Source organism: Amphiura filiformis, chromosome 13, assembly GCF_039555335.1.
Source record: "Amphiura filiformis chromosome 13, Afil_fr2py, whole genome shotgun sequence".
Lineage (NCBI taxonomy): Eukaryota > Metazoa > Echinodermata > Ophiuroidea > Amphilepidida > Amphiuridae > Amphiura > Amphiura filiformis.
The window spans coordinates 16,256,660-16,281,645 of record NC_092640.1 but is presented as its reverse complement, the minus strand read 5'-3'; the positions used below and the strand labels follow the sequence as shown (position 1 = coordinate 16,281,645).

At 37.3% G+C, this 24,986-nt stretch overlaps 1 protein-coding gene across 1 annotated transcript in view; it reads left to right on the top strand.

Moving 5' to 3' along the window:
* LOC140167444 (prolyl 4-hydroxylase subunit alpha-1-like) overlaps positions 1–22,866 on the top strand; it is a 34,560-nt gene extending 11,694 nt beyond the window's left edge. The window contains exons 5-10 of the mRNA XM_072190751.1: positions 5,534–5,688; positions 6,925–6,982; positions 8,999–9,114; positions 13,022–13,186; positions 20,513–20,686; positions 22,801–22,866. Of these exons, the coding sequence (XP_072046852.1) occupies positions 5,534–5,688; positions 6,925–6,982; positions 8,999–9,114; positions 13,022–13,186; positions 20,513–20,686; positions 22,801–22,866 (734 nt within the window). The remainder of the gene's footprint in view (positions 1–5,533; positions 5,689–6,924; positions 6,983–8,998; positions 9,115–13,021; positions 13,187–20,512; positions 20,687–22,800) is intronic.
* Positions 22,867–24,986: the final 2,120 nt, after the last annotated feature.

Below are 24,986 nucleotides of genomic sequence, written 5' to 3'. Positions count from 1 at the left end.
AAATAAGACCCAAGTCCGGACTCGAGTCCGGCTCGAGTCCGGACTCGGCGAAGTCCATGCCCGGAGGTGGTGGGGGGGGGGATGTGACACTTTAATGTGACACTGGTATCTGCCTACTGGCATTGCTTAGTAGGAGCCTATTTGTATAAAAATGGGTCATTTGGTATAACAAAATGAAAAAGGGATAATTGGGTATAAAATTTTGAAAGAAAGAGGCCATTCGGTATAACATTTTGAAAAAATGGGTCATTATTTTCAAAAAATGGAGCAAAATTTTATATTTTGTTTCTAATTTGAAAATTTACAATTCAAATTTGCTGAAAAAAAAGAATATTTCAAAGTTTCTGCATAATGATGATAAAATTGTGGAAAAAGAAGGTAATTGGCCAAAGGACACTCACTACACTACACCACACACCACTCTCCCTATACACACCCACCCACCCTACCAAACCCCACCCCACACCATCCACAAAGTTAACATTTCAAAGATTCAACCCAACCAACCAACTGTACACACACCCCTTCAAAAACCCATACATGTACCCATGAACAGGTAACCATGGTAACTCCTGAAGGTATCAGACCACCTGTATCAGACAGCAGTCATGTGAGGGTATTTTGTATGTGTGTGGCACACTACATGTATATGTAAACTCACAGGGAACTTGCACCAAGGGACTAGAGAAGTGTCACTAGGCTGTGTGCAGCATGTAAATGAATTGCAATGTATTCAAATACAAATAGAAAAATTACATCATCATCATCATCATCATCATCATCGTTGTCATCATCATCATCATAATAATAATAATACTAACAGAAATTCTTTAATTCTAAACATCTTTTCAAAATTGTCCCACACAATGTGCAATGAGTAGTGCAGACTTGTAGTACCCGTACCCGTACTCAAGTCCCAATTTCTGTACCCGTACCCATGGCTCCGTACCCGTACCCGTACTCATGCCTTATTTTGACTTCGGACCCGTACCCGTACTCATGGACTGGGACTCGGACCCGTACCCATACTCATGGCTTCGGACCCGTGCCCGTACTCATGGCCCGGGACCCATACGATGATACAGTACATGGCTAAATGCATGCAGGAAAGTATAGAGTCAGAGTAGATCTACTCTCACTTCCCACTCATGAATCCCACTGCACTGTGAATCCTATCATAATCGAAGCAAATCATGTTACAAGGGATGGGGATGGGTGGGAAGTAGCACATTGAGCCAGATAGCAAGTGCCCTAAATTTTAGCCTGGCCCAGGGCCATGATAAAGGTAAATATGGCCCTGGCTACACAAAATGTGTATGCTACCCACATCAAAATATAATAGGTATCGGGATAGTCTCTGATACTAATACCGGAATAGTACCCACTACCCACATCAAAATATAATAGGTATCGGGATAGTCTCTGATACTAATACCGGAATAGTACCCACTATACCTAGTGGGATATTAGTATCGGTATAGTATCCGGATATGTTTCACATGCAAATTTTTTGTCCATATATGGACATATAGTATCGGGATAGTATCCGATACTGTTACTGGGAGACACTGATAAATAGTATCGGAATAGTGCCCGATACTAGTATCGGGATAGTACCTGATACTAGTATCGGGATAGTATCTGATACTATTTGTTTCGCATGTAAATTGTTTGCCCAAATATGGTCATAGAGATATGTCCAGAGATTTACATGGTATATGGACAAGGTCACTGGAAAATTTCAAATGATTGTAGTTGTACATACATTAAATGTGAAATGTGTAGCAATTGATTATTGTACATACATGCAGCATCGAAATTTGTGGCAAAAAGCAATTGAAAATGTACATTATGAATGCTCAATTGCATGCTAAAAACATATAATATACACATTCACATTTATTGCATGCATTGAGCACCATTTTGTCTTGGGTGCAGAATTCAACATACTCCGTGGTTTGATATAGCCTACATTGTACGATGTTCTTAAGCTTATACTAAATTTAGATAAAATATAATGTTCTGTTCAAAAACTATTACCCAATAAAACCATACCTTTATTGTGAAGCCCAGAAATAGAACACACTGTACAATTCCTTGTACAACAGTATATATTATCCTTTGAATGAGAGGAATTCATTCCTTGCCTGTATAGCAATTTGGCTCCAACCGATAATGGCAGTTATTCTAATTAGTCATGTGACATGGATTGGCACCAGCTGAAAGCGGGTACTATTCCGATACTATATAGTATCAGATACTAGTATCGGAATAGTATCGGAATAGTACCACTATACCGATACTAGTATCCAACTAGTATCTGCTAGCAGATACTTTCGGATAGCTCCAGAATACCTACCGGATACTATCCCGTATAGTAGCCGCAACTATACCGATACCTTTTCTTTTTGCTATGGGTATACCTAGTGGGATATTAGTATCGGTATAGTATCCGGATATGTTTCACATGCAAATTTTTTGTCCATATATGGACATATAGTATCGGGATAGTATCCGATACTGTTACTGGGAGACACTGATAAATAGTATCGGAATAGTGCCCGATACTAGTATCGGGATAGTACCTGATACTAGTATCGGGATAGTATCTGATACTATTTGTTTCGCATGTAAATTGTTTGCCCAAATATGGTCATAGAGATATGTCCAGAGATTTACATGGTATATGGACAAGGTCACTGGAAAATTTCAAATGATTGTAGTTGTACATACATTAAATGTGAAATGTGTAGCAATTGATTATTGTACATACATGCAGCATCGAAATTTGTGGCAAAAAGCAATTGAAAATGTACATTATGAATGCTCAATTGCATGCTAAAAACATATAATATACACATTCACATTTATTGCATGCATTGAGCACCATTTTGTCTTGGGTGCAGAATTCAACATACTCCGTGGTTTGATATAGCCTACATTGTACGATGTTCTTAAGCTTATACTAAATTTAGATAAAATATAATGTTCTGTTCAAAAACTATTACCCAATAAAACCATACCTTTATTGTGAAGCCCAGAAATAGAACACACTGTACAATTCCTTGTACAACAGTATATATTATCCTTTGAATGAGAGAATTCATTCCTTGCCTGTATAGCAATTTGGCTCCAACCGATAATGGCAGTTATTCTAATTAGTCATGTGACATGGATTGGCACCAGCTGAAAGCGGGTACTATTCCGATACTATATAGTATCAGATACTAGTATCGGAATAGTATCGGAATAGTACCACTATACCGATACTAGTATCCAACTAGTATCTGCTAGCAGATACTTTCGGATAGCTCCAGAATACCTACCGGATACTATCCCGTATAGTAGCCGCAACTATACCGATACCTTTTCTTTTTGCTATGGGTACATACAGTGTTACCTACATTAGCTTACATTGTGACAGCCTCCAGCCTGATGTACACACTTTATGCCATACATGTATTACAATACTACATGTTGCATTCACCATGTTCACACTCTGACTGATACAGAAAATAAGCAGCAAACTGGAAAAACATTTCAAGAAATTGTCTTTTGAGGTGAATTTCAAGTTATCATGTTCATAGCTTTTGTTCATCATTTTAATATTCCCCACCCTAATAAAGTGCACACATGAAGAACTATAATGTGACTGGTGTGAGCAGTGAACACTTTCCGCCATGCACATGTACAATCTGAGCATGGTCTGAGTCACATGAATAGAGAGTTCTTTTACCACACCTGTAAACACTGAGAAGAACTTATACTAGGCAAAGTATTAATATAATAAATCTTGGATATAATTATCCTGATGTACATAATTAATGATAATAATTATATTAAGCTAATGGATAATCTGGTGTGTGCCAGGGATGTGTGGATGTGCATGAAAGGCTCGACTTATTTGGAAAATTGACAATTAATTAAAAGTCTACCAATTTTGGATCAAATTTCAGATCCAATTGATGTTTTGAAATAAATAACAACTTGAATACTATATCACTACTAAATGTCAGCCCCAATTAATTTGGAAAATGGCCAAATAAGTAAAGTCAACAAATTTGAGATCTATTTTGACATTTTAGATAAGCATTTCACATTTTACAAGGATTTATAAATTGACTGGACTCGGACCGGACTCGGCTTCGAGTCCGAGTCCTTTTGTGTCCGAGTCCGAGCCGAGCCGAGTCTTTTTGTGTCCGAGTCCGAGCCCAGTCCGAGACCCACAAAAAGTGGACTCGAGTCCGGACTCGAGTCCGAGTCCGGACTCGAACGATACATCACTGGTATCATCACCAATGTGATATCTTGCGAAAGCACCCTGGAAGACTACTGTCAGGTTGTATTACAGATACCATGCACAGTGTCGGTCATTAGCGGGATAATCAGTTCAGTTTATATATTAAGTTACGAATATTTTATTCACTATTATCAGGGAAGTGCCATTATAATCCGGCTGAATTATGGCAAATTGCCGCCACATATTGTATCAGGTATATCTAGTAGAACAAGTTGACCGAATAACACGACCACCAACCGTGCCGACATAGCCTGCAATCGGCTACACCTGGGTCTGGCCATAGATATCTCCTTCACTATCTATAGTCTGGCTAACAACCGGGTCAACAACAACAGGCGCCAGTGACAAGTGACACCGGCCTAAACAGCTTGTGTCCATCGTACGTTTTGATCGAATTTGCGATACTATCCATCACTAGTCACGGTAAATGGTCAATCTTGGACGTGTAAGAAAAATCTTAGGTGTGTAAAATCTTAGTCGTCTAAGATTTCATTGGTCAATAATTGAATACGCCTAAGATGATTGGTTGTTTGGTATTTCTGGTCCTGTGATTCGTTGATTTAAGTCTACCGCGAAATTCTTAGACGTCTAAGAATGCATCTTAGACGTCTAAGAATGCATCTTAGACGTCTAAGAATGCATCTTAGACGTCTAAGAACGCATCTTAGACAGGCCTCGAAATAGGAAGAAAAATCCAAGGGTCCTCAGGACCCTTGGCCTTGAAATTTCGAGGGTCCTCACCAATTTTCAAGGGTCCGACCCTGGACCCTTGCCTTTATTAGCTACGGCGATAAGAGTATGTAGATTGTAGAAAATTTAAATCCCGGGTTGAAAACTTGATGGGAAACTAAAATGAAAGTGTACCCAGGGAGCTGGACGTGTAATGTGAACCAGATGTTCCAGTGGAACAACAAAACTAGGATTTCCTTCTTTGCCTGGTTCAATCTTTACGGGTCACGCGGACCCGTACCGTTGGGAATGTGCGGGTCCGCGCATACTTTCACGAGTATTTGACGCAAGGACGCGCCTTATTTCGAGCGCTGATCTTAGACGTCTAAGGTTAGGCGTATTATCTTAGGCGTATTTTAGAAGGTTTCCGCCATCCATAGACTGACAGACGCGTACGCGTCTTAGATATCACAAGTTTACATTTGATCCTCCAAGTTGCTACCAATTTCTGATCAGCTCTGGGTTATTATTTTGTGTATCATTATTATATTTTTCTAAAAACAGCCACTGATTGCTTTGACATTGGTGTAAAAGCATGGCAAGTAAGTACGAGTGAAAATGTATGCGATTGGATGACAGAAGCTGAAAACAGATTGACCAAAGACACTAATTATTTGCTTCCGGATATTTTTACTCAAAGGATTGAATGCTCTGTGAAGGTACGTATTTGTGAGAGGGTTGTGAGACGAACATTAGACTATGCCATAGTCGAATTTTATTTAAAATATGTTATTATTAGTCATGATGAACCCATTTCGTTGAACCGTACTGATGTTTATTAAAATTAAAGTATTCAATAGTAAAATGGTCATAAAGAGTTAAAAATATCAGATAATTAGTGACAATAAAAGTAACTGAATGCAACATTATCTTGCATAATTATAATGGCTCACTTTAATACTGAACAATTCTGATTTTGGAATCTACCAGTTTATTGATAGCGAACCCCGAAAATCCGACTATGGACTTTGAATTTTTAGCAGAATTTTACCCCGGGACTTTACTCTCTAAAAACACACAGTCAAGCATACTTGTTTATCAGTCCATTAACCACAAGTACTAAGCATGGTATAGTACAAGACGCGCTAGATGTTTGATGAGAGATTAACTTTCGCGTCAACACAAAAGCGCCGCAAATACCACAGATAGTTGTGTACGGTGTAGTTAATGGTAATGGCGCGGGCCCGGAAGATCTAAACAATAGCGAGATATGGGCGACCAATCACAAGGCAGATCCATTTAAAGATGCATTACATCCTAACTCCATTGGCCTAACTCTCCATAGAATCTCGTGTTAAAAATCTTAACCGCAATCCAAAGTCAGTAGTCCACTTGGGAAGCTAACAAACAGAGGGAGTACGGTGACTGAAAAGATCAGATACAGATGTGAAAATCTATCAGTTGCACACAAATCAATATAAATCAGAGTTTTATGCTTAAATGTAATGGACAGAGTATGCAAAATGGGCAAGTGGACTACGGAGAAGTCTAGACGAACATTGTCATTGCTTTATAGCAATCAAGTGACCCAAATATTTGCTCTAAGAGTGAAGGTTTTGACTGGATGTGTTTACTAGTTTAATGGGTTACCTCACTGATATCACTAACCACAAGTTCCAAAGGGGTACTCAAGAAGTCATAACAATGATAAGAGAGTGTGTACAATTTTAACTATTTTAGTCTAAAATACTACGCCAATTTATCAGTTGTTGACAGAAAACCAGTGTGCAATAGTGTAGTTTGGTTTTTATCAATATTCGGAATTGTCAACTCCCAAAAACCTTCACAATTATCATGGTTATAGCAAATGGACTTAGGGTAAGAAATGATAATGATGATGATGATGACGATGATAACGATGATGATGATGATACTTTTTCATTTCTAATTCGCAGGAAGAGATGAAAGAGGAGAAGGAAGTACGTGTACTACTTTCCAAGATTATGAATCTAGGTAGGCCAACATGTCAGCGTATCATCCAAATATTATAATGTTATGTGTTTGGGGTTATATAAACATATACCAAAAAGGAATAACCCCTCCTTGAATGAAAAACCATTACTCCAAAACTATTTGGAGTAATCGAATAGGTCAAATGTCATACAAATTACCTACAAAAGGTAAACAACTTTAAATGGATCGATTTAATCGAATCGAGTCTGGTCTCAAATTAAAGTCGTATACAGACTCCGAGTATTGTACGTAAAATATTGTATGTAACATATCTACGTTATTTAATCTATTGACATTCTATTTCCAGTAATGTTTAAGTTCTAACGAATGTTTCATGACGAAAAATCGATAATATGTTACATATAATATCTAGCAGAAATATATTATCGATTTTACATCATCAAACATTCGTTAGAACTTAAACATTACTGGAAATAGAATGGGAATAGATTAAATAACGTAGATATGTTACATACAATATTTTACGTACAATAAAAAGTCTGAATACTGCTTACTCCCTAAACATAAGAAATCTCACACATAGGCCTACTTAAATGTCATGACCCCCTTTAGAGTTGATTATGTAGTCCAACGTGTAGGACCTGTTTTTTCTTAGTTACAATCTGCTATCAGACGATATCCTTAATGGCACAAGAAAGACAAATCGCGGAAATCAATTTGTAATTGACGTCTCTAGATCAGATAAAGTAAGCAGAAAATGATAAAAATATATCTTTTAAAAGCACATTCCTTGTTTGACCTTTGGCAAAAGAGCATTCTTTAGCCAATTCATCTTTGCACAGAGGCCCAGTAAGGCAGGGTACTCACAAGTTCTTTGAAGGGGGTTCTTTGGACCTCCTCCCTTTTGCCTACTAACGGGAGTGCACTCTGCGTTATTTGTTTTCCTGTTAAACATTTGTATCGCAACCTCTAGTCCGAGACAAGGTTTAATTATTATAAATTTCGTAAGAAATAGTATATCGGGTGTAGGCGCTTTATTCTGTTATTCAGTAAGTATGATAAACAAACAAAAAACTTTCTGACAGATACCGGGGACAGATAGACGCGCGTAGAATAGTGGTTTAGCTTATGGAACAAGAGATTTTTGGTTCAAACCCTGGTTGAATATTTAATACTTTTAATTTGACCTACTTTTTGTTAAAGGAGTATTTCGTGATCCTAGTATCCTCTTTTTATGACATTTTTCAGTAGATATCCACGAAAAAAGCTTATTCCCAAAATTTCAGTTGATTCCGATTTTGCGTTTGAAAGTTATGCATGATTATGTGTATTACACTGTTCCATAGACGAGTGTTGTAATTTCGTTCTGGTATACCAGAACGAAATTAAAAAATCACGATATCTTTGCTAAACGAATTAATCTGCAAGAAATATTTTGTACATAAACATTATGTAGCCAGAGGTTTCCAGTGATATAAAAATCTCTTTTTTTTTGTTGAGAAAAGTGGGGGGATGATGCTGTGGATCACGAAATGCCCTTGTAAGTAAGGGGAAATATATCAAGCGTGAGGAAGTGTTAGCGACGAAGGCGGAGATATCCCATAGTCATTGTAAATTACTACAGTAGTTAGGTCCAACATAAAAATATTATACGCTACAAAATTTTGATCATTTAGTATTTAGAACTTTTAGTATACGAAAGTAAACATCTGATAAGGGACCGTTCACAAACACTTGTTAGGGGGGGCCTGATGCAAAAAGGGGGCCCTGAAAAATTTTCACAAATTTTCATGGAAAAATTAAGTTTATATGCTTTTCTATGGGGTTGACCCATAATTTTCATGTCAAAAAGGGGGGGCTGAAATTTTTGAGGCCCCGAAAAATTTTCGCGATGAAATGTTTTTGCATCAGGCCCCCCTTACAAGTGTTTGAGAACGGTCCCTAACTGATAAAATGAAAGGTCAATTATCATAGATTTAATTTATTTCCGAGAACAAGGATTTTGCTGCTAATTAAAGTTGTTGTTGTTGTTGTTGTTGTTGTTGTTTATTCTAGATCCTGATAACGTCTATGCAAACCAAAAAGAAAGTCATTTGAGAAAGAAATTCGAAACAGATATGACTGTTAAGAATTATAAAGCACTGTGTCGCGGAGAAGACATTGGCGTACAGGTAATTCATTGTTAATCATATAATATAATATAATATAATATAATATAATATAATATAATATAATATAATATAATATAATATAATATTGCCAGTCCAACAGAGAGTTAAATGGGAAAAATAGGATTGCATGTTATGCTCTGATAGCATGTTTCTTGCTCATAATATATGTATGAAGAACTTTATAAACCATATTTATTTCACAAACCATATGGAAAGGTTTGTCTACAAAACGATTCTCTTATAAACGAATCTATGCACAGTTTCCACCTCGATACAGCTTTAGCACACAATTTCGTCCAAGAGCTTCCAAGCAAGCAGTAAATTGTCGCAACACAGTCTTTGGTTATACTAGACGGTTGAGTGCATAGCATCATAAGAGCTGTGTGAGCTTCTAGCGGATGACTTGTGGAAAATAGGCATCTGTGATTGGCTTTTGTCAAAACATCAAGTATTCTCTTCATCCAATCAGAATTTTTTTATATCGAACGAAAGCTAACACTTCCCCCTAAAAACACTTTTTTCATTACGTTTTTTCATTATTATTGAAAACGACCTATCCAAGCACAATTTGTGACCAAAATGTAGGTTTTAAAAAAGATTTTATGTCCTTAAATGAAAGATCACACTTATATTGTCCATATATTAGCTTCATTTTGATGAGCAATGGCCAATTCTCTTTAAATTGCAAATGAGCAAGAAGTTACTATTTTCGCCTTTTTTGTCATACGGCTGTAAATTCAATGAACTATGACTTTGCTAAAGAGCGCTTATAAATTGATATGTTAAACTTAAATCATTTGCCGTGGAGGGAAAATATTCCACATAAGAATTCTTTCAAATTTAAATATTTCCCGGGGGAAGGTGGGCAACTTTAATACAGATGACGGGCATGTGCTGTCATTGGACCAATTTTATAGACACGCTCGTATCCAATCCTTCTTCATTTTTTAAATTCTCTTAGTTGTCAATGACCCCTATTTATCATTTTCTTCTACACAATGGCCCCTCGTTTATTATTAAATACTTTAAATCAACAAATACCCCCAGTTTATTTACAGTTTGTAGACTGTCACCAAACGACACCATCCTACTTCTAGCCATGACCCTTTTATGTATGACTTGATTTGAGTTTATTAAGCATATCATCGTAAGAGTCAAATAACATATTGCACAGAACATATATACAAAAACATAATTATTATAAAATACAAATTAAAACATAAAAATTGACACGATAATATGCCAAGGATATCCCTTAAAGTCAGCGACTTATTTCCAAAGGAGTCCTTATAACTAACAATGAAAAAATATATATATTACAACTATTTAAAACATGAAACACCTAAATTACAATATTTAAAACTATATAACCATGTGGTCTAAGAGGATAATTTTAGCATCTTTTTAAACCTTGATTTTATATTGCACAATTTGACATTTTCAGGAAGTTTGTTCCAATCATGGATTGCATTGTAAAAAAAGGAAGCAGAATCTGCTGTTTTGATTTTTGGAACTTGGAAATTAAAATTGCTACCCCTAGTGTTATAACGATGAAGATGAGATAATTTGACAAAGTTTTCTTTCATATAGCTTGGGCAAACATCATGAAAAATATTAAAAACATGGTTCAAACGGAGCTGCTCAGCCCTTGTCCTGATATTTGAAATGCCTAAATCCTGAAAGTCAGCTTTGTTAATATGATACATGTGATCTTTGCCCAGAATAAATCTGATAACTTTGTTCTGAGCTCGCTGCAATCTGATCGAATGATATTTAGAAATGGCACAATACCAGGAGGAAATAGAATAATCAAACAGGCACAAAACAAGAGCTGAGCAGACCATTTTCTTCACTTTTTGATTAAAAAATTTGCTTGTCTGTAGAGGAATTTCAAACGAGAATTAACTTGTTTCACAATTTTGGTTGCAATTTCCTCACCATCAAGAAACTGATTAAGTTCTAGACCAAGATAAACAACAGTATGCTTAGACTTAATTATTTGACCATTGTTAAGAATGATAGAAAAATCAGAAACATTATTGACCTTACGCTTCGATCCAAAGAGAATCAGTTCAGTTTTACCTGTGTGCAGAGAGAGATTATTTTCTATAAGCCATTTATTGCAGCTCTCCAAGTTATCACGAAGAACATGACTGATTCTCTCTGGATCTTTGTCGGAATATATCAAAGCACTATCATCAGCATACTGCAACATAACACAATTAATAGAAGTGGACATGTCATTAACATAGCATAGGAATAAAAGAGGACCTAAAATACTGCCTTGGGGAACTCCGCATGTTATGACAAGAGGATCAGACTCAACCCCATTAATTTGAACAATTTGTTTACGATCACAAAGATATGATTCAAACCAGGCTGTGGACTTAACACCCATGGCAGACAGTTTGTTACACAAGATGTTATGGTCAACACTGTCAAATGCCTTCTGGATATCTAATAAAACCATCCCAGTATAGAAGCCAGCAGCAGTTTTCTTTCTGATATGATCTTGAAGGTGAATGAGGCAAGTGTCAGTTGAGTATGATCCTCTGAAGCCAGATTGGAATTCATAAAGAAGTTTATTTTCAACCAGGAATTTGTTCAATTGGAAAAAGACAGCCTTTTCTAAAATTTTGGAGACAACTGGGAGAATGCTAACAGGTCTATAATTACCTGCATCCAGCCTACTCTTCTTTTTGTAGAGAGGGATGACTTTTGCCAATTTCATTTGAGTTGGAACAATGCCGGACCGAAGAGAAAGGTTGATAATGAAAGTGATTGGCCCTTTAATAGCCTCTGCCGCATCTTTGATAAAACGGGCTGGAAGGTTGTCAAGTCCAGTGCTCTTGCTTGTATTAAGACTGTTTAATTCCTCAAAAATAAACTCCTCGCAAACCTCTTGAAGTTCAAAGGAGTCAGCTGGAACATTCTTATAAAAATCTTTAAATGTGTCTGTATTAACACTATAATCAAAAGTAGATTGCTTGGGAAGTTTACCAACCAGATTTGAAGCAATTTCAGTAAAAAAATGATTGAAATGATCCGCAACATCCCTTTTGTCAAAAGCTTTTCACCCTCAACATCTAAAACAATACCGTTAGATTCCTTAGTACTTTTCTGATACCCAAGGGTTTTAAGTTGTTTCCACAATTGCTTTGGATTATCCTTGTTTTCCTCAAGTTTATCAACAATATAATTTCGTTTTGCATTTTTGATGTCATTGTGTAATTTATTACGCAACATACGGTACATATTGTAGTGTTCAGGGTCATGTTTGTCTCTCCGTGATCTACGCAACCAACTATCCCGTTCCCGAATACTCTCAAGAATTTCAGCTGACCCCTTTGGCTTTTCCAATCATGTACGATGATGTACCAATGACGCCCATACCATTTTACAGTCTGCTACCCAATGACCCCATTTATCAGGCTTTGTACCAAACGAAACAAAATTATATTTCAACCGAAGGGCCCCTACTTGAAGTTTTGAGCGGGGTTTTGAGGGCTGGTATGCACATACTCATCACATGTAGAGGCCCTATTCCGGGCCTTATATGGACGTCTGTCTCTCCCGATTTGTTATAGAATTGGCTTAGCTCCTTTGATCGCAATGCCCTCGAACACTGCGAAGCAGTCGTTATAAATGAAGACCGAATTAAAAAGACTAGTTTGTGTCTGGCGTCCTTTCAACCAGACCAAAAATGCCGTACTGCGCAGCTCAGTAACCAATCACACCGCAGTGACGTCAGACGCAAACTAGTCTTTTTTAATTCGGTCTTCAATAATTATAGAGCCTGTCAGTTGGTTATTGCCAGTGATGGTCTGTCACGTCCAGCACTGGATCCGCGTGACCAGTGCCAAGACTTATATTAAAATGCTTGGTGTGTGTTTCCCTTAAACTTCAGCGTGCTACCAATATGATTTGTCGTTACAATCACTACAACAAACCACGTCTCTTCATCAGACCTGCAAAGGAAGAAATGTTGTCAAATGAACCACACGTGGTGTTATTCCACGACATTCTGACTGATACAGAGATTGATTTACTTATTGCCCAGGCCAGACCTAAGGTAATGTTAAATAAATACATAAATATATGAATAAATACATAAATAATAAATAAATAAATAAATAAATAAATAAATAAATAAATAAATAAATAAATAATAAATCAAAGAATAAATAAATAAATAAATAAATAAATAAATAAATATATAAATAAATAAATCAATAATAAAGAATAAATAAAAGAATAAATAAATAAATAAATAAATAAATAATAAATAAAAGAATAAATAAATAAATAAATAAATAAATAAATAAATATATAAATAAATAAATAAATAATAAAGAATAAATAAAAGAATAAATAAATAAATAAATAAATAAATAATTAAATAAATGTAATTTATTAAATTTAGGCTACTATTGTGTAATGAATTCATTCGGTATACTCGACCACAGAGAAACAATAGAAACTAGACTTAGCTGTGGTCTAAGACCACGAACACAGCCGTGTTTTAACCCCTTAATGACCTTTGACCCCAAAATCTACGAAAACCCCACCGGCATTGCCTTATGTCAATGCATGTGTACATAGTATCACTCTGCCATGTTATTTGTGACAGAAGGACATTTTGAATGTTTTTGTGTTGGACCGAAGTGATCCCTTAATGACCTTTGACCCCAAATAAAAAAAAATACCACATATACATTAGGTAAACATAATTCATGTGTGCACATACCGTCACTCTCCTATGTTTTTCTTAGCTAATAAAATTTTTGAAGGAATTTGGTTTTATACCGGAAGTGACCCCTTAATGACCTTTGACCTCAAATCTGTGTATGATTCATAGACACTGGGTAATAGCAATGCATGTGTGCAAGTTGCGTCACCGTCCTATGTAATTTGTGGGAGAAGTAGCATTTTGAAGGTATTTCGTTTTATACCGGAAGTGACCCCTTAATGACCTTTGACCTCAAACAAAAAAATACCACATATACATTAGGTTAACATAATTCATATGTGCACATACCGTCACTCTCCTATGTTTTTCTTAGCTAATAAAAATTTTTAAAGGAATTTGGTTTTATACCGGAAGTGACCCCTTAATGACCTTTGACCGCAAATCTGTGTATGATTTATAGACACTGGGTGATAACAATGCATGTGTGCAAGTGGCGTTACTGCCCTGCGAAATTTGTGGGAGAAGTAGCTTTTTTAGTTGAAATCACGTTTTTGACCTCTGTGACCTCTACGTGACCTTTGACCCCACGAGTTTTATGTTACACGTAGGGGCATGGTCAATGATCATTGTGACCAAGTTAGGTCAAAATCGATGCAAGCATGTGAGTGCTAGAGCAAATGTAATGGTCGACAGAAGAAAGAAGAACTAGACTTAGCTGTGGTCTAACCCACGAACACAGCCGTGTTGTGACCCCTAATGACCTTTGACCCCAAAATATATTAAAACGCCCATAGACATTGGCTAATGTCAATGCATGGGTGCACGTGGCACCACTTTGTTATGTTACTTGTGGCAGAATGGGCATTTTGAAGGTTTTTCGTCTCAGACCGGAAGTGACCCCTTAATGACATTTGACCCCAAATAAAAAAATATGTATTGGGTAACCACAATTCATGTGTGAACATACCGTTACTGTCCTATGTTTTTCTTATCAAATAAAAAATTTTGAAGGTGTTTCGTTTTATACCGGAAGTGACCCTTTTTGAAAAAAAAAAAAAAAATACCACATATACATCAGGTAAACATAATATATGTGTGCACATACCGTCACTCTCCTATGTTTTTCTTAGCTTATAAAATTTTTTGAAGGAATTTGGTTTTATACCGGAAGTGACCCCTTAATGACCTTTGACCGCAAATCTGTGTATGATTTATAGACACTGGGTGATAACAATGCATGTGTGCAAGTGGCGTTACTGCCCTGCGAAATTTGTGGGAGAAGTAGCTTTTTTAGTTGAAATCACGTTTTTGACCTCTGTGACCTCTACGTGACCTTTGACCCCACGAGTTTTATGTTACACGTAGGGGCATGGTCAATGATCATTGTGACCAAGTTAGGTCAAAATCGATGCAAGCATGTGAGTGCTAGAGCAAATGTAATGGTCGACAGAAGAAAGAAGAACTAGACTTAGCTGTGGTCTAACCCACGAACACAGCCGTGTTGTGACCCCTAATGACCTTTGACCCCAAAATATATTAAAACGCCCATAGACATTGGCTAATGTCAATGCATGGGTGCACGTGGCACCACTTTGTTATGTTACTTGTGGCAGAATGGGCATTTTGAAGGTTTTTCGTCTCAGACCGGAAGTGACCCCTTAATGACATTTGACCCCAAATAAAAAAATATGTATTGGGTAACCACAATTCATGTGTGAACATACCGTTACTGTCCTATGTTTTTCTTATCAAATAAAAAATTTTGAAGGTGTTTCGTTTTATACCGGAAGTGACCCTTTTTGACCACAAACAAAAAAATACCACATATACATCAGGTAAACATAATATATGTGTGCACATACCGTCACTCTCCTATGTTTTTCTTAGCTTATAAAATTTTTTGAAGGAATTTGGTTTTATACCGGAAGTGACCCCTTAATGACCTTTGACCTCAAATCTGTGTATGATTCATAGACACTGGGTAATAGCAATGCATGTGTGCAAGTTGCGTCACCGTCCTATGTAATTTGTGGGAGAAGTAGCATTTTGAAGGCATTTCGTTTTATACCGGAAGTGACCCCTTAATGACCTTTGACCTCAAACAAAAAAATACCACATATACATTAGGTTAACATAATTCATATGTGCACATACCGTCACTCTCCTATGTTTTTCTTAGCTAATAAAATTTTTTGAAGGAATTTGGTTTTATACCGGAAGTGACCCCTTAATGACCTTTGACCCTAAATCTGTGTATGATTTATAGACACTGGGTGATAACAATGCATGTGTGCAAGTGGTGTTACTGTCCTACAAAATTTGTGGGAGAAGTAGCATTTTGAGTTGAAATCATGTTTTTGACCCTGTGACCCCTGCGTGACCTTTGACCCCACAAGTTTCATGTGACATGTAGGGGCACGGTCAATGATCATTGTTACCAAGTTAGGTCAAAATCGATGTAAGCATGTGAGTGCTAGAGCAAATGTAATGGTCGACAGAAGAAAGAAGAAGAACTAGACTTAGCTGTGGTCTAAGACCACGAACACAGCCGTGTTGTGACCCCTTAATGACCTTTGACCCCAAAATCTACGAAAACCCCACAGGCATTGCCTTATGTCAATGCATGTGTGCACAAAGTATTACTCTGCCATGTTATTTGTGACAGAAGGGACATTTTGAATCTTTTTTGTCTTGGACCGGAAGTGATCCCTTAATGACCTTTGACCCAAAATAAAAAAATATCACATATACATTAGGTAAACATAATTCATGTGTGCACATACCGCCACTCTCCTACGTTTTTCTTAGCTAATAAAAATTTTTGGAAGGAATTTGGTTTTATACCGGAAGTGACCCCTTAATGACCTTTGACCCAAAATAAAAAATATCACATATACATTAGGTAAACATAATTCATGTGTGCACATACCGCCACTCTCCTACGTTTTTCTTAGCTAATAAAAATTTTTGGAAGGAATTTGGTTTTATACCGGAAGTGACCCCTTAATGACCTTTGACCTCAAATCTGTGTATGATTCATAGACACTGGATAATAGCAATGCACATGTCCAAGTTGCGTCACCGTCCTATGTAATTTGTGGGAGAAGTAGCATTTTGAAGGTATTTCGTTTTATACCGGAAGTGACCCCTTAATGACCTTTGACCCGAAATAAAAAAATACCACATATACATTAGGTAAACATAATTCATGTGTGCACATACCGTCACTCTCCTATGTTTTTCTTAGCTAAAAAAAATTTTTGAAGGAATTTCGTTTTTTACCGGAAGTGACCCTTAACGACCTTTGACCTCAAATCCGTGTATGATTTATAAACGCTGGGTAATAACAATGCATGTGTGCAAGTGGCGTTACTGTCCTGAGAAATTTGTGGGAGAAGTAGCATTTTGAGTGGAAATCACATTTTTAACCCCTGTGACCCCTACGTGACCTTTGACCCCACGAATTTCATATGACATGTAGGGACATGGTCAGTGATGATAGTGACCAAGTTAGGTCAAAATCGATGCATGTATGTAAATGCTAGAGCAAATGTAATGGTCGGCAGAAGAAGAAAGAAAGAAGAAAGAAGAAGATCCTGTAAGAAAAAAGACACAGCCGTGACTAATGTCACGGCTGTGTAAAGAAAGAAAGAACCTGTAAGAAAAAAGACACAGCCGTGACTAACGTCAACGGCTGTGTAACTAGCAGCGTTCGAAATTTTGTTGTCCGGTTGCCCGGGACAACTAAAAAAGTCGCCGGACAACCAAAAATACTGATTCGGTTGTCCGCCGGACAACCATAAATCTAGCCAAAAGTCACATTTGTAGGCCTACAGACAACCAAAAACTTAGACGGACAACCAGAAATTGTAATCTGGTTGTCCGTGGGACAACCATTTATTTTTCCTAAATTCGAACACTGGTAACTAGAGTCAACAGATTCTGAGTACAAGCCGCCGCAGTTGACCTTTGACCCCTAAACTTTGACCTTTGGGGTCATAAATATTATTATATTTTTAACATGTTTAGAATGTCGTAAGAATAACTAGACTTAGCTGTGGTCTAAGACCACGAACACAGCCGTGTTGTGACCCCTTAATGACCTTTGACCCCAAAATCTACGAAAACCCCACAGGCATTGCCTTATGTCAATGCATGTGTGCACATAGTATCACTCTGCCATGTTATTTGTGACAGAAGGGACATTTTGAATGTTTTTTGTCTTGGACCGGAAGTGATCCCGTAATGACCTTTGATCCCAAATAAAAAATTATCATATATACATTAGGTAAACATAATTCATGTGTGCACATACCGTCACTCTCCTATGTTTTTCTTAGCGTATAAAATGTTTTGAAGGAATTTGGTTTTATACCGGAAGTGACCCCTTAATGACCTTTGACCTCAAATCTGTGTATGATTCATAGACACTGAGTAATAGCAATGCATGTGTGCAAGTTGCGTCACCGTCCTATGTAATTTGTGGGAGAAGTAGCATTTTGAAGGTATTTCGTTTTATACCGGAAGTGACCCCTTAATGACCTTTGACCTCAAACAAAAAATACCACATATGCATTAGGTTAACATAATTCATATGTGCACATACCGTCACTCCCCTATGTTTTTCTTAGCTAATAAAAATTTTTGAAGGAATTTGGTTTTATACCGGAAGTGACCCCTTAATGACCTTTGACCTCAAATCTGTGTATGATTTATAGACACTGTGTGATAACAATGCATGTGTGCAAGTGGCGTTACTGTCCTGCGAAATTTGTGGGAGAAGTAGCATTTTGAGTTGAAATCATGTTTTTGACCCCTGTGACCCCTGCGTGACCTTTGACCCCACAAGTTTCATGTGACATGTAGGGGCACAGTCAATGATCATTGTGACCAAGTTAGGTCAAAATCGATGTAAGCATGTGAGTGCTAGAGCAAATGTAATGGTCGACAGAAGAAAGAAGAAGAAAGAACTAGACTTAGCTGTGGTCTAACCCACGAACACAGCCGTGTTATAACCCCTATATGACCTTTGACCCCAAAATATATGAAAACGCCCATAGACATTGGCTAATGTCAATGCATGGGTGCACGTGGCACCACTTTGCTATGTTACTTGTGGCAGAAGGGGAATTTTGAAGGTTTTTCGTCTCAGACCGGAAGTGACCCCTTAATGACATTTGACCCCAAATAAAAAAATACCACATATGAATTGGGTAACCACAATTCATGTGTGAACATACCGTTACTGTCCTATGTTTTTCTTAGCAAATAAAAAATGTTGAAGGTTTTCGTTTTATACCTGAAGTGACCCCTTAATGACCTTTTGACCTCAAACAAAAAAATACCATATATACATAAGGTAAACATAATTCATGTGTGCACATACCGTCACTCTCCTATGTTTTTCTTAGCTTATAAAATTTTTTGAAGGAGTTTGGTTTTATACCGGAAGTGACCCCTTAATGACCTTTGACCTCAAATCTGTGTATGATTCATAGCCACTGGGTAATAGCAATGCATGTGTGCAAGTTGCGTCACCGTCCTATGTAATTTGTGGGAGAAGTAGCATTTTGAAGGTATTTCGTTTTATACCGGAAGTGAACCCTTAATGACCTTTGACCTCAAACAAAAAAATACCACATATACATTAGGTTAGCATAATTCATATGTACACATACCGTCACTCTCCTATGTTTTTCTTAGCTAATAAAATTTTTTGAAGGAATTTGGTTTTTTACCGGAAGTGACCCCTTAATGACCTTTGACCTCAAATCCGTGTATGATTTATAGACACTGGATAATAACAATGCATGTGTGCAAGTGGCGTTACTGTCCTACGAAATTTGTGGGAGAAGTAGCATTTTGAGTTGAAATCACGTTTTTGACCCCTGTGACCCCTACGTGACCTTTGACCCCACGAAATTCATGTGACATGTAGGGGCCTGGTCAGTGATGATAGTGACCAAGTTAGGTCAAAATCTATGAATGCATGTAAATGCTAGAGCAAATGTAATGGTCGGCAGAAGAAAGAAGAAAGAAGAAGAAGATCCTGTAAGAAAAAAGACACAGCCGTGACTAACGTCACGGCTGTGTAAAGAAAGAACCTGTAAGAAAAAAGACACAGCCGTGACTTAACGTCACGGCTGTGTAAAAAACCTGTAAGAAAAAAGACACAGCCGTGACTAACGTCACGGCTGTGTAATTATAGGATTTGATTTTCAGCACTATTGTGTGAAATGTTTTCGCTATCAAATGTAGCCAGTGTCGTAGCTAGGGGTTTTGGCGCCCGGGGCTAAGGATCCATAATGCCCCCCCCCCACACACACACACACACAGTTCTTCAAACAATTGCGAGCTGAGCGCGAGAAAATTTGCACAAATACAACTAGTTATATTTGGTTATAATGAAGTTGAATTTCGGTATAATCTTTCAAATGACTATTTGTGTTGAAAAAAAAATGACTTGGGGGCTGGGGGTACTTGGGGGCGCAGAATTAATGCTGAATTGGTCGATTCGGCACCTCCTTAAGACTGTGCCCAGGGCACGTGCCCCCACCTGACCCCCCTCGCTACGCCACTGAATGTAGCGGTGTATGTCGGGTGTGTAAAACCATAAAACAAGCGTCAGTGCCCGGCTCTGTGCAAACATTAAAAAAATATCGCTGAATGACCCTTTAAGTAACTCTAATTTATTATTATTATTTGTAGTTATTTCGGGCACTAATTAAAGACAATCATACTCAAGTTGAGTCTAATATCCGTATCAGCAGTATCGCATGGTTATCTAATCTGGGTGACACGATGGGGTTGCGTAGTGTGCTACCCCGTGTACAAGATTACACTGGGTTATCCACAGATCCACAACACACACACCCATTTCAGGTAAGTATACATATCGTATGATGATTATTAATTGATTTATCATTGTCTCTGCAAATCTTGAATAGGCCTATGTATAGACGTGGCGATTATCACGATTCAGTACTTTTGACATAAGTAATAAGTAATTGAAACATAGAGCAAGTACTAAAATCAGAGCTTTTTTACTTTTTGATATATGACGCTAACTAGTTCATCTCCTATACCCACAGCACAGCGCTACTAGTACGGGTCCATTACCTACGTGAGTGCCCCTGTGTTGTGTGCATACATGTAGTTAACAATAACTGCATGATGTGTTGAACTGTGATGTGTCAGACTCATCGTCATCAATGAAACTGATGGGTTCCAATCATTTTGATAAAGCTTATGGATATGGATAATTATGCAGTGCAGTTATTCCAAGTTTGCTCATTTCATAATTGAGTTATTCGATGTTTATGTATAGAGGTTATCCGTGTTCTATAAGTTGCATATCCTATGAACGACTTCTATACCTTGTTTAGGACTTTCAAAAGAAGTACCTGCATGTGCAACCAGGGGTGCAAATTGTGATTTCTTCCTCAGGAGCAAGGTTTTTAGGCTCAAGATTTCCTCATTCATACCATGCATAAAATAGCTTTATTCTGCACTTTGAAAGATGAGAATGTTAACATAGTGTGTATTTTTAGAGCGAATCTATAATGTTAAGTTTTTGAGCTTATAAAAAAAACTGGATAATGTGCGCGCGTAGCGCGCAAAAATTTGGTATTTTACACTGGTTTGGGGTAAATTTTGGTAGGACAGAGGCTTCTTTCCCCTTTTATTTTCCTTTACCCCCATTTTCTCTTTCATTTTTTTTGTCAGAGGGTGCACAACATGCTCAGTGCTTTAAGTTTCTTTTTAAATTTCCTCAATATTTTCTAGTTTGTCCTCTTCTCAGTGGCATTAAAATTAGTATTGATACACTGAATTCCCATAAAATCCTCATTGCTGCCTCTTTATAAATTTCCTCAGATATGATTGCCGCATCTCTTTTAATTTCCTCAGATATGTGCCCCGTTTCCACCTGCCTTCACCCAACTTCTTTTTTTCGTGTTGAATTACATTGAATACCTCCTATGGTGATGAACTGTAATTTTCCTCATATCCCATTTCCATATTCTAACACCTTTTGCTCTCTTTTTTTTATCAATAATTTGAATTCCTCCAAATTTTGCACAACCAGTGTCTTTAAAGATTTCCGCTCTTCTATTCAGCAGCTTCACTGCCTCACTGCCCTCCCCTATTATCTTTTACCTCACTCCTCTTCTTTTTCTTTCCTCTTTTCCCCCTTCCTCTCCTCTTTTCTTTTCTTCTCTCTTCCTCCTTTTTCCTCTCTTTCTTTTTTCTTCCCATGGCATTATTTCCTCAATTTTGACTCATTTTGACAATTTGCATCCCTGTGTGCAACCATGACTGCTTCAAAATAGCCCGCCAAAGTCATGCAGGTAATTCCGAGGTCGTGCATTGAATTGGTTTGAATGAGGAATACTACGGGAACCATCGCCTTTTGTTAGAAGTCACACATGAGTGAAGTGGATAGCCTCTATTGAATACAGGGCGTTCACCGTGCAATATTTTTTGTTAAAAGCAATTTTTCAATTGATTATATTACTTTTATAGGTAAAGATTTAACAAAATATATGTTTCCATTTTTTGCTAGACCATTTAGCCCCTGAAATCCAAGATGGCCGCCGTTATGAATATTTTGTCATATTACTCATAAATTGCTCTGACGTGTTTTTTTCGGGTATAAAATAGTTCCGTTAATAGTCTTTAAGATTAAATGTGACAATATTTATGTTGTAAAGATTAAATTAAAATTTGTTTTCATTTTAGGCTGGGCCCCTGAAATCCAAGATGGCCGCCATTATGAAAAATGTGTCATATTTTATTCATAAATTCTTCTTTAGTGTTTTTCTGGTGTTAATTTGAACTCACTATTCCTACCGACAAATAACAAGACAAGTTTGTAGTCTTCATTGTTTGCTTGTGTATGGTTTACTCTTGCTATTGTTGCTGCGTTTTCTTCGAATTGATTTTGTTTTTGATGCCAGTTTACTTTTTTAGATGTTTTATAACTTTTTATTATACAGGTTGCTAACTACGGCCTTGGTGGATTCTACCGTTACCACGTAGACGATGCTGCAGTAAGTCGCTAATGTAACAATTTTATTTCTTTCAGAGACATTAATTGCTTTAGTTTTGTCATAAATAAATGTCATAATGTAGCAGAATTATCCAACAACAATAACAATGTTCCCTTTATCAAAATATATTAGCGAGGATGACTTTAATTATTACAACAGCATTCGTTTCCAAGAAGAACCTGACGGACTACTTTGGGCACAATAAACATGATAAACGCACCAGAGCTTTACCCCAGCAAGAAATCACAGGCGGTATAGGACACGCGACACGTGACGTTCGAGGCTGGCGAAAATACAAGGCTGACAGCCCCATTCAAAATAGGTGATCAGCAGTTATAAATTGAAAAACAACATACTTACAGTTGGGTACTTTGTCGTATCCCAACGGCTTTAGAGTAATATAAATTTGCTTTGACACCACATAACAAATTTAGAATTGTTTGTGAAGATTTCATGATTATGTGTTAATCCAATGGCGTTGTATCGCATCCGCCACCACCCGAGAAATCATGAAAATAATAATATAGATCATAATTGAGTAAGTTCATCCGAACTGTTAGATTTCATAAGATACTATCATAATATTGGTAAATGTTGTGTTACAGACGTTATATCTTCCGATCGGAAGACTTCATCAGTAATGCGCCGATCTAATCTCTGCGCCCCTCTGGCAACACTCCCACTCTCTGGTCGTATAAATAAGTGAATAATATGTTCCTTCATAGTGGTTGATAAGCATTGCACCCTCCCCGCTTTCCGATCCACATTGTTTCTCTGATCCATCTAGTACGCTTATATGATCCTTTGTCTATAGCCCTCCCTATCAATAACATGGCTTTGCTGTGATACCAGGAGGGTGAAAGTGCACAGGAACAATGCCGGAAACTACGTCACGCTATTGTTCGACCTAGGATACATATTTTTTAACGCATGCGTGTTCGTCAATACAGCTTTAGTCTCCTCCACCTTCGCAACACGGTACGTGGAGTGTCTGGAATCACACTGACGGCGGAGGAGAATACTAGCTGGTCAGACAGTTTAATTTTATCAAGCATATAATACCTGAACAATCACCGTCACACAGTGACATCGCCCCGATATCTTCATAGTAGAAATCGCCATGGTAGGTTGAATCCACAGCCACCCATGACCATTTTATTCGGACCTTATGAGATGCATATTATTAGCGAAGTGACCTGACTAAGGCTACTGACATAGACGGGGGAATTGATTTCTCGCTCTGTGAGCAAGCTTGTATACGACATTGCGGTCAATGGTTATACTCTCTCCACTTGAGTGAGTGCCGCTATAGCCTGCTGCGCGCTGTAGTCCATACAAGACCAACGCAATATAAAATTGAGAGTCTTGGTCAAATTTTGAGCTCAAAGCGCACGGCCAATTTTCAAAGCGCACGCTAACGACTATAATATCTGTTCAACACGTATTTTCAAGTGTATGAGACCACATCTGGTTTCTTGAGAAAAATTCATTTACGGGAGATATTCATCATTTTCTAACTCAGTATCCGAAGATTTTCGTCTGATATCAAAATCGTGCATAGCAATTCACGTGTATCGATCCCGTGTATTCATTTTAATGTCACTGCTGCACCAAATAATTATTAGCCAGGCGATGTCGGTGTGCGTCATTTGATCGATTTACTACAGAATATATGTGACGTGTCATGTCAAAAGGAGACACTTTTGGGCAGGATCGTAACTGGAGAAATAGCCAAAAATCTGCCCGGGGGTGATTTTTTTCACAATTTGGGTTTGTTGCGAATTTGTGATGTTATTAATGTTAAAAATATTGTCTGATAGTTTCAGACCAAAATATAACTGGCATCTTGCATTTTTTGAGACATTTTTCAAGGTAATTCCTACTCTCAACATTGTCAATAATATTTTTAAAGGCCGATATCTCAATTTCCAATTTTATAATACCATAACTTACGAACTCAATATCTTCGCTTAGGAATGTCCGATTCCTTTGAGGAAACGGCGTTGTAGAGCAAAATATCTCTATATTAAAGATATGTAAAAACCTCAAAATTGATAACCTGCCCAAAAGTGTCTCCTTTTGACATGATACGTCACATATTGTATATTCAAAATATAATTTTAATATTGTAA